This window comes from Gadus macrocephalus, chromosome 9, assembly GCF_031168955.1.
Source record: "Gadus macrocephalus chromosome 9, ASM3116895v1".
NCBI classification, from domain to species: domain Eukaryota; kingdom Metazoa; phylum Chordata; class Actinopteri; order Gadiformes; family Gadidae; genus Gadus; species Gadus macrocephalus.
In genome coordinates, this window is record NC_082390.1 from 10,365,711 (window position 1) to 10,376,615 (window position 10,905).

The 10,905-nt window shown below is 46.6% G+C and overlaps 1 protein-coding gene across 1 annotated transcript in view; it reads right to left on the reverse strand.

Moving 5' to 3' along the window:
• Nucleotides 1–8,581, reverse strand: part of fer1l4 (fer-1 like family member 4) — a 32,574-nt gene extending 23,993 nt beyond the window's left edge. Inside the window, exons 1-13 of the mRNA XM_060060662.1 lie at nucleotides 8,299–8,581; nucleotides 6,868–6,923; nucleotides 5,867–5,955; nucleotides 5,488–5,587; nucleotides 5,199–5,290; nucleotides 4,972–5,016; nucleotides 4,394–4,543; nucleotides 3,795–3,855; nucleotides 3,392–3,523; nucleotides 3,016–3,078; nucleotides 2,348–2,432; nucleotides 1,043–1,205; nucleotides 510–690 (exon numbers count right to left, since the gene is read on the reverse strand). Coding sequence (XP_059916645.1) covers nucleotides 510–690; nucleotides 1,043–1,205; nucleotides 2,348–2,432; nucleotides 3,016–3,078; nucleotides 3,392–3,523; nucleotides 3,795–3,855; nucleotides 4,394–4,543; nucleotides 4,972–5,016; nucleotides 5,199–5,290; nucleotides 5,488–5,587; nucleotides 5,867–5,955; nucleotides 6,868–6,923; nucleotides 8,299–8,377 — 1,296 coding nt within the window. The 5' untranslated portion in view covers nucleotides 8,378–8,581. The remainder of the gene's footprint in view (nucleotides 1–509; nucleotides 691–1,042; nucleotides 1,206–2,347; nucleotides 2,433–3,015; nucleotides 3,079–3,391; nucleotides 3,524–3,794; nucleotides 3,856–4,393; nucleotides 4,544–4,971; nucleotides 5,017–5,198; nucleotides 5,291–5,487; nucleotides 5,588–5,866; nucleotides 5,956–6,867; nucleotides 6,924–8,298) is intronic.
• Between the last annotated feature and the right edge of the window lie 2,324 nt (nucleotides 8,582–10,905).

Sequence of the window (10,905 nt, forward strand, 5' to 3'; positions counted from 1 at the left end):
TCTCACTCTGGACACTCAGGGTGTTCAGGGTGAAAACAAGACCACCCAGACACCCTGGTCCTGTTAGGACCTGAGACCCAGAGAGTCCGTTCCTGTTAGGACCTGAGACCCAAAGAGTCTGTTCCTGTTAGGACCTGAGACCCCAGAGTCTGGTCCTGTTAGGACCTGAGACCCAGAGAGTCCAGTCCTGTTAGGACCTGAGACCCAAGAGTCTGGTCCTGTTAGGACCTGAGACCCAAAGAGTCTGTTCCTGTTAGGACCTGAGACCCCAGAGTCTGGTCCTGTTAGGACCTGAGACCCAGAGAGTCCGGTCCTGTTAGGACCTGAGATCCCAGAGTCCGGTCCTGTTAGGACCTGAGACCCAGACACCCTGGTCCTGTTAGGACCTGAGACCCAGACACCCTGGTCCTGTTAGGACCTGGGACCCCAAGGGTCTCAGGTCTGAGCCGGCCTTAGAGCAGGCACCTCAAAGCGGTGCCTGCTCTAAGGAGAAGGAGCAGACCACAGACCTGCTGCCCTGCGAAGGTGACCTGGACGTAGGGGTTGATGAAGACCTTCCGGTCGGAGGCCTTGGACAGGCTGGCCAAGATCCCGGCCTCCATTGTGGGCAGACCCTCCGCTCGGTAGACCCCGACGGTGAACCGCGCCCACGGCCGCTCCGCACCCAGACCCTTCGGGAGCAGCAGGTTCCTGATGAACACAGAAGAACAGCTCCCTGAAGAACAGAGGAGAACAGGTCCCTGAAGAACAGAGGAGAACAGGTTCCTGAAGAACACAGAAGAACAGGTTCCTGAGGAACAGAGAAGAACACAAAAGAACACAGAAGAACAGTTCCCTGAAGAACAGAGAAGAACACAGAAGAACAGGATCCTGAAGAACAGAGAAGAACACAAAAGAACACAGAAGAACAGTTCCCTGAGGAACAGAGAAGAAAACAGAAGAACAGGTTCCTGAAGAACAGGTTCTTCAGGAACTTCTTCTAATCCCCGATACCACCAGCCCTGTGCATCAGGCCGTCCTCCCAGAATGCATTGCTCCTCACTTGTCGATGTCCTGGTTGACTCCGGAGGGGGGGGGCAGACTGGACGTGGTCAGGGCCTCGCCCCTCATCAGCACGCTGAGGCTGGCCTTCACGTAACCTTTGACCCCCGCCCGGGTATCCCCGGGGTCGCTAAGGGGCGCCCACTTCTGGAAGAACCCGTGGTCTGGAAGAATACTGCAGTATTAATACCTAGTATGTATCTAGTACTGCAGTATTAACGTGGTCTGGAAGAATACTGCCATATTAATACCTAGTATGTATCTAATACTGCAGAATTAACGTGGTCTGAAAGAATACTGCAGTATTAATACCTAGTATGTATCTAGTACAGCAGTATTAACATGGTCTGAAAGAATACTGCAGTATTAATACCTAGTATGTATCTAGTACTGCAGTATTTAAGTGGTCTGAAAGAATACTGCAGTATTAATACCTAATATGTATCTATTACTGCAGTATCTAAGTGGTCTGAAAGATTACTGCAGTATTAATAACTAGGATGTATCTATTACTGCAGTATTAATATGGTCTGAAAGAATACTGCAGTATTAATACCTAGTATGTATCTAGTACTGCAGTATTAACGTGGTCTGAAAGAATACTGCCATATTAATACCTAGTATGTATCTAATACTGCAGTATTAATATGGTCTGAAAGAATACTGCAGTATTAATACCTAGTATGTATCTAGTACTGCAGTATTAACGTGGTCTGAAAGAATACTGCAGTATTTATACCTACTAAATATATATTACTGCAGTATTAATACTGAGTATGTATCTATTACTGCAGTATTAATACCTAGTATGTATCTAGTACTTCAGTATTAATGTGGTCTCTAAGACTACTGCAGTATGAATACCTAGTATGTATCTAGTACTGCAGTATTAATGTGGTATGAAAGAATACTGCTGTATTAATACCTATTATGTATCTAGTACTGCAGTATTAATACCTAGTACGTTTATATTACTGCACTATTAATGTGGTCTGGAAGATTACTGCAGTATTTATACCTGGTATGAATATATTACTGCAGTAGTAATGTGTTCTGGAAGTGTACTGCAGTATAAATGTGTTCTGAAGGAACACTGCAGTATTAATACCTAGTATGTATCTATTACTGCAGTATTAACACCTAGTATGAATCTATTACTGCAGTATTTATGTGTTCTGAAAGAATACTGCAGTATTTATACCTAGTATGAATCTATTACTGCAGCTTTTAGGTGGTCGGAAGTACACTGCAGTATTAATAACTAGTATGAATCTATTACTGCAGTATTAATGTGTAGTAGTATCACCTGGTTGACTGTAAACGGTGGCGATGTCGATCTTAAAGGTTCCGATATGGGTCATTAGGAACGCCAACGTCCGCCTGTGGAACACCTGTCAGGAAGTGACATCACAACCACAATACAAACATCATCGTCTTGTGTCGAACTAAACTAATACCAAACTAACCTTTTTTATAGAAGGTTTAGTAGCTTAACTAGCCTTTATTATAGTAGGTTTAGTAGCTCAACTAACCTATATTATGGAAGGTTTAGTAGCAAAACTAACCTTTATTAGGGTAGGTTTAGTAGCTCAACTAACCTATATTATAGAACGTTTAGTAGCTAAACTAACCTTTATTATAGAAGGTTTAGTAGCTCAATTAACCTATATTGTAGAAGATTTAGTAGCTAAACTAACTTTTATTATAGAAGATTAAGTAGTTAAACAACCTTTATAAATAAGGTTTAGTGGTTACATAACCTTTATCTATAAGGTTTAGTAGCTAAACTAACCTTTATTATCGAAGGTTTAGTAGCTCAATTAACCTATATTGTAGAAGATTTAGTAGCTAAACTAACTTTTATTATAGAAGATTAAGTAGTTAAACAACCTTTATAAATAAGGTTTAGTGGTTAAATAACCTTTATATATAAGGTTTGGTTGCTTAACTAACTGGGAAAGTGAACAAACAAACCTTCATCTCAATGACTTGATCAAACAAGATGTCTGCCGTCTCCTGGAATTCAAACATGAAGTTCTGGAAGAGAGCAGGAGAGAGGGTAGTTTAGGTTAGGTTAGGTTAGGTTAGGTTAGGTTAGGTTAGGTTAGGTTAGGTTAGGTTAGGTTAGGTTAGGTTAGGTTAGGTTAGGTTAGGTTAGGCTAGTGTTCAGTGTGTTGGTCTCGGACCGGGAGGATGTGCTTCACTAGACTCTACTGTGTCTTCTGCACACAGGTCTGCTCTACTCTTAGTAGAGCAGACCTGTGGGTTTGCCTTGGTGGTTAGTCTATAGTATGTTAGTCTGAGTGGTTAGTGTACATTGGGTTAGTATAGGGTAGGTTAGTCACTCCACCTCGTTGTAGAAGGGGCAGTTGGTGGACTTCTGGGTGGACGTGTGTTTCTTCTGGTTCCCCACCCTGATGAAGACCGCCGGGTTGATATTCACTCCGACCAACTTCTGGGCCTCCAAGATATTAATATTCACCTGAAACCACGCAGAAGAAGACAAACCTGAACTAACCTTTACTAATCCATACTAGCTCGTCCTAACTAACTATCCCTTACACTAACTAATCCTAACTGACCAACCTAAAGTAGTACCTCTAAGTAGTTAATACTCCGTGTCCTGATGCTGTGACCACACCCTGAGGCTGTGACCTCACCTCTGACCTCACCCTGAGGCTGTGACCTCACCTCTGACCTCACCCTGAGGCTGTGACATCACCTCTGACCTCACCCTGAGGCTGTGACCTCACCTGGAAGCTCTGCACCCGGGGGATGGTGGCAAGCACGTGTCGGGACAGCGGTCTGGAACGACTGCACAAACACAGGAGTTGCTGTCATTAGACACTTTAGTCTTTATGATCCATGAGCAACACAACATAATGCACTGGATTATCAAGCCTTCATTAGTGAGACAGACAGAGGGCAGACAGACAGGTACCCCATTAGTGAGACAGACAGAGGACAGACAGACAGGTACCCTGTTAGTGAGACAGACAGAGGGCAGACAGACAGGTACCCCATTAGTGAGACAGACAGAGGGCAGACAGACAGGTACCCCATTAGTGAGACAGACAGAGGGCAGACAGACAGGTACCCTATTAGTGAGACAGACAGAGGGCAGACAGACAGGTACCCCATTAGTGAGACAGACAGAGGGCAGACAGACAGGTACCCCATTAGTGAGACAGACAGAGGGCAGACGGACAGGTACCCTGTTAGTGAGACAGACAGAGGACAGACAGACAGGTACCCTATTAGTGAGATAGACAGACAGTTACCCCATTAGTAAGTGGGCAGACAGACAGGTACCCTTTTGAGTGAGACAAACACAGGGCAGACAGACAGGTACCTTAACAGGGGAGTCAGTGTGATATTGGAGGCTTCAATGTCTGTGATTTCATCGTCTTCATCCTGCTCGTCATCCTCAGTGTCTCCGGTCCGGACCAGCGCTCGACCAATCCTGCGAGTCTCTCTCTCCAACGCCTCCGCATCGGACTGACTGACACAGAACCATGACACCACATCCTGTTACACCACCTGTTACACCACCCACACATCCTGTTACACCACCCGCACATTCTGTTACACCACCTGTTATACCAACAGTAAATCCTGTTACACCACCTGTTACACCAACAAGTACATCCTGATACACCACCTGTTGCACCACCAGTACATCCTGTTACAACACCTGTTTACTATCTGTTACAAAAACAAGTACATCCTGTTACATCACCTGTTACACCACCTGTACATCCTGTTACAACACCTGTTACACCACCCGCACATCCTATTACACCCCGCACATCCTGTTACAACCCCTGTTGCATCACCAGTTATACCATCAATTACACCACCTGTTACACCACCAACACATCCTGTTACACCACCTGTTACACCACCCTTCACACCAGCAGCATCATCTACCTCTCAGGATCATCGTAGCCGAGGTTTCTGATGACCAGACTTGATCTGGAAGAGAGGAGACGGAGAACATAGAAGAGCATCATGACCTCATCACTAACGAGCTCGTTAGTCCCCAGTGACCCCAAGTGACCACCCAGGGCACTGGACTGGGACCCCCCAGGACCCCAGCCCCAAGGGCCCTGGACTGAGACCCCCGGACCCCAAGGGACACCAGGTGTTGAACTTACTGGCTGTCTTGTCTCTTTAAGAAGTCCTGTCCGTCCCACCCCCCAGCTGCGCCCTGCAGAGGGTTATACACCAGCTCCAGCTCCACGTAGATCTATAGAACATAAATCAAATAGATCTAGAGCACATAGATCACAAAGGTCTACAATACATAGATCACAACGATACATACATATATTAAGCTGCTCTTGTGTGTGTGTGTGTGTGTGTGTGTGTGTGTGTGTGTGTGTGTGTGTGTGTGTGTGTGTGTGTGTGCGTGCGTGTGTGTGTGTGTGTGTGTGTGTGTCTTACTTCTGTTAAACTGTAGTTGACGTCTGTGAGTGGTTCCCGTAGTAACAACCGCCCGGTCAGCACAGCGTGTTGAAGACTGACGACCAGTTTACCCAGCAGCCTATCACAATCACACAACGGGTTGTTTCATAAGAACTCAATGATACCTATGCGTGCGTGCGTGCGTGCGTGCGTGCGTGCGTGCGTGCGTGCGTGCGTGCGTGCGTGCGTGCGTGCGTGCGTGCGTGCGTGCGTGCGTGCGTGCGTGCGTGCGTGCGTGCGTGCGTGTGTGTGTGTATGTGTGTGTGTGTGGATGTGGATGTGTGCGTGCGTGTGTGTGTCTGTTTGTGAGTGTGTGTGTGCATGTCCGTGTGTGTGTGTGTGTGTGCGCGTGTGCTACCTGTGGGAGAATACTTTGCTCATGTTGTAAACACTGACGCAGAGGACCTCGTCCTTCATGATGTTCCCGTAGTGTGGCCAGCGGAAGTGCTGCAACACAGGGGAACCATCACGTTAATAACAATATATGAGACCGTTATGGTACCAACCATCACATTAATAGCATAGGGGACAGTTATGATACAAATCATTACATTAATAACAACATAGGAGACAGTTATGATAGAAACCATCACATTAATAACAACATAGGAGACAGTTATGATACAAATCATCACATTAATAACAACATAGGACACAGCTTATGATAGTAACCATCACATTAATAACAAGATAATTATGATTTAAACCATCACCTTAATAACAATATAGAAGACAGTGATGATATAAACCATCACCTTAATAAAAATATATAAGACAGTTATGATCTAAACCATCACATTAATAATTCACATATCATCTTTACTTAAAAATACTAAACATGACACACTACACACACACACACACACACACACACACGTGTCCAGGTAGTTTGCAGTGATTTCAACACACCTTGGTGTATCAGTGTGACCACATGATTGTTGTGTCAATACTGACAGTAGAGCACACACTCTAATGTTGTGACCACGGTTACCAACATCAGAAAGAGTAGAATTTGAATGTTGTAATTGAGCTCTCAAAATAAAGACCTGGTGAGATCCGACTAACCCTCAACCTGGAGAAGCCATGGGTTCAAGTCCCTTTGTGTTGGTCTCTGGAGACTCATATTCATATGGACATCTGAGTCACACACTCTTACACACACACACACACACTGATAATGCAACATGAAACTGTTGCGTTTGTCTAGATTGGAAGGGTTTTAATGAGAGATTATAGATAAGGAGCGATACGCAGCACACCTTCAACACACAGACACGCCCGTTCTGCTCCACTTAGCCAGCCGGACTCACATCATGAGCTAAACCAGCGGCCGCAGCTCAGTGAACTAACGTCTCTCACCTGGTTGAACACGGCCACATTCTCACACTGCAGGACGCGCGTCTTATGGCTGAACCCTGGAGGCACACATTACACATTATACTTTATATACAACACATTATATAGTAATATACAACTATATATATAGTTAGATATATACATATTTATATATAACTATACATATAGTTATAAATAAACATATATATATATTTATAGTTAGACATATCTAACGATATAGTTTTATATATACGTATATACTGGACACACACTGGAGTCCAGTGTATTCCAGTGGAATATACAGGACAGACATTGGACAACACCAATTAATTCACTTGACAACACAAAGGGATACACTAGACAGATCACTGGACAACACAAAGGGATACACTAGACAGATCACTGGACAACACAAAGGGATACACTAGACAGATCACTGGACAACACAAAGGGATACACTAGACAGATCACTGGACAACACAAAGGGATACACTAGACAGATCACTGGACAACACAAAGGGATACACTAGACAGATCACTGGACAACACAAAGGGATACACTAGACAGATCACTGGACAACACAAAGGGATACACTAGACAGATCACTGGACAACACAAAGGGATACACTAGACAGATCACTGGACAACACAAAGGGATACACTAGACAGATCACTGGACAACACAAAGGGATACACTAGACAGATCACTGGACCACACAAAGGGATACACTAGACAGATCACTGGACCACACAAAGGGATACACTAGACAGATCACTGGACAACACAAAGGGATACACTAGACAGATCACTGGACAACACAAAGTGATACACTTGACAGAGGTGGTCAGAAGGTCTGATAATTCCTTTGCTCTCTGACCGCCCTAGCCATTTGTCACCAGAGCGCACTAGTCTCTGTGTGCCTCAAAGCATCTCCGAGCAAACTTCCACAATTCTGTCTAAGCTATTCTTGTCCTTCGCAGAACTTAAACCAACAGATAAATCAAACGTGAGAAGGCTTTCAGAGAGTGACAGATAGAAATGATAGAGATAGTCACAGAGACAGAGGGACAGAGACAGAGACACAGAGCTAGTCACATAGACAGAGTAGCAGAGATATAGAGACAGAGAGAGTCACAGAGACAGAGTCACAGAAACAGTCAGAGACAGCGATAGAGTCACAGAGACACAGCGATAGAGGCACAGAGACAGAGACAATCTCACAGAGAAAGAGTCACAGAGACAGCGATAGTCACAGAGACAGAGACAGCGATAGAGTCACAGAGACCAGGACTGAGGCGCCGGGTTAAGGGAAGTCTCGCTTCGCGACCAGGTTTATCAAATGTGTGTTAAGCCAAACAGAGCTAATACATACGCACGCCTAAGTATATAATAATACCTTTATATGTATAAATATATACATATATATATATATATCTCAATTCCGTTGGATTACCTCTGAAGGTGAGCTCCACCTTGCGGTCCGATCGTCCAGGGAGGTTAGAAATCCTCTTCAGGTTCACTGTGATGGACATGACTCCGACCTGACCTACGACCCTTACTACGACCTGACCCTAACTACGCCCCTTAACCTAGGACCTGACCCTAACTACGACCTGACCCTAGCCTCCTCTCTGTCCGGACATCATGCTCAGAAGGTGAGCTTGTTTCTGCTGTTGCTGTTCTTCTGTCTGCTGAGCAAACGGCCGCAGGCAGGGCGGCTGTGTGCTGACGACAGTGTGTGTGGAAGGACCCGCCTCGCCAGCCATGTACACAGTGTGTGTGTGTGTGTGTGTGTGTGTGTGTGTGTGTACACACACAGTGCATGTTAATGTAGGTGAAGGAAGAGACACACAAACTTCTGCTATCCAAAAGTACTGAAAGCCACAAGGAGACTCTCACTAACACGTTAATATTCCCACAGAGGTCTCCAGCCTGGTGTTCACAGCGGAGGTGGGCTCACCTTCTACACTTACAATACTTAAGGAGTACATCGCAAGCAGGAAGACGGTCAGAGGCCTGTACAGTGGAGAGCACCAAGGCAGTCCTGTAGACATCTACAGACTAGTCGTCTAGAGAGAAGAGTCTGAGTAGAGTCCTCTAGACCAGAGTCCTCTAGAGTAGAGTTCTCTAGAGACAGAGTAGTCTGAATAGCCCTCTTGAGCAGATCTACCCAACAGGGGTCCTGAACCATAGGTGTCCAAACCTAGATTAATTCAGGACCTAACATTCTCTAACCTAATAACTAAACTAACCATCTCTAACCTAATACATGAACCTACTATCCCATCCCAGAAGAAATAAACCCGCCTTCTAAGGTTTTACTGGTTACTATAAAAACAGCTTGCAGACCCCCACAGAGCCCCAGGTACCACCAGGGGGCAGTAAGGACCGGGTCTTGGAGGGGACCACCAGGGGGCACTAGTGGCGCATTTCCACTGCAGGGTGCGGAACGGATCGGATCGCAAAGGTGCGGGTCGGATCGCGTTTCCACCGCCAAAAGTGGGCGTGACCCGGACTTTGCCGTACCCGTTCCGACCCCATTCTAGGGACTCCTCCGTTGCGGTACCCAAAACGAGACCAGACGCCTGAAAGGGTACCCTGGAATTCTAGCTACACCCCCCCTCCGTTGATTGGTCGACAGAATCGTCACTTCCGGGTGACGCGGGGATAAAAACAAACAAACAGTAGCCTCGAGGTATTATTCTTTACAATTAACATGTCGCGTAATGCCGCTTTTCCACTGCATGGTACCAGCTCGACACGACTCGACACGACTCGACTCAGCTCGCATTTTTTGCGTTTCCACCGCGGTACCATGGTATCTGGTACCTGAAGTGGCTGCTTTTTCTAGTACCTACTCGCTCTAGGTTCCAAGCGAGCTGAGCCGATGCTAAAAGGTGACGTCGGCAGACGGCCGGCGACTGATTGGCCAGAGAGTGTCGCTCTCGTGACGAAGTCACGAGAGCGACATGGCAACCATGCTGGTAACATCCATAGCAGCGCCGCAGCCAACATGTTCCACTTCTCCAACTTCTTCAACATGCCAGCTAATAATAGTAATGCGATCGATGTCCTCCATTGTTGTTATGTGGGTTCTGTCCATGTGTGGGTTGCGTATGTGTTGTTTGCGTCGCGTACACAAATACGTCACGGCCCTTTCGCGCAGCCGACCCCGCCCACGTCCAGGAGGTACTATTTGCGGTGGAAAAGCACCCGTGCTGCTACCGTGTCGAGTCGTGTCGTGTCGAGTCGTGTCGAGTCGAGCTACATGTGCGGTGGAAAAGCGGCATAAAAAGCTTGCTTGGGCGAACAAGGAGGTGGAGACGTTCGTCTGCATTCTTGCGGAGGAAGACGTTGTTTACGATGTTTACGTAGCTGCCGCGGCGATTGACATCCGGCCTACCACCAAGGGTACTGTCGGCAGTGGAAACGCGACCTCGGAACTGAGCTGGGCTATACTGCCCCCTCCCTACCGCCCCTTTGCGATCCGATCCGTTCCGCACCCTGCAGTGGAGGGGACCACCAGGGGGCAGTAAGGACCCGATCCGGGAGGAGGTCCGCACTGAGTCCCATGGACCACTAGGGGGCAGTAAGGACCCGGTCCGGGAGGGGACCTGAACCCGAGGGGGCACTAGGGGGCAGTAAGGACCCTGTCCGGGAGGGGACCTGAACCCGAGGGGCCACTAGGGGGCAGTTAGGGCCAATCCTTTAGAATGATTCTCGTCTACCAGGACGGAGCAGGTATGATTCAGCTCAAACCGATACTTTCATATTTACGTTTAATATTTGTTAGCATATTTTCATGAAACCAAAGAACTTGTAACAGTTGGATCTGAACATATTTAGTTTCGTCAGTGAACCGTATTGCCTCATATAGCGTTCAGACCCAGCAGGCCACCCTAGAGAAGGTCTTCATCGGGGTGGGGTCAGGGTCAGGGTGTCAGTGTTATTATCAATTTCGTCAGTTTCACGAGGGAAGAACATGGCTTCCCCCTTTGTAAAATAAAAATCACAGGTCGTGACACGGGTCTTATTGCTGTTTGAGGAGAACAAACAAAAG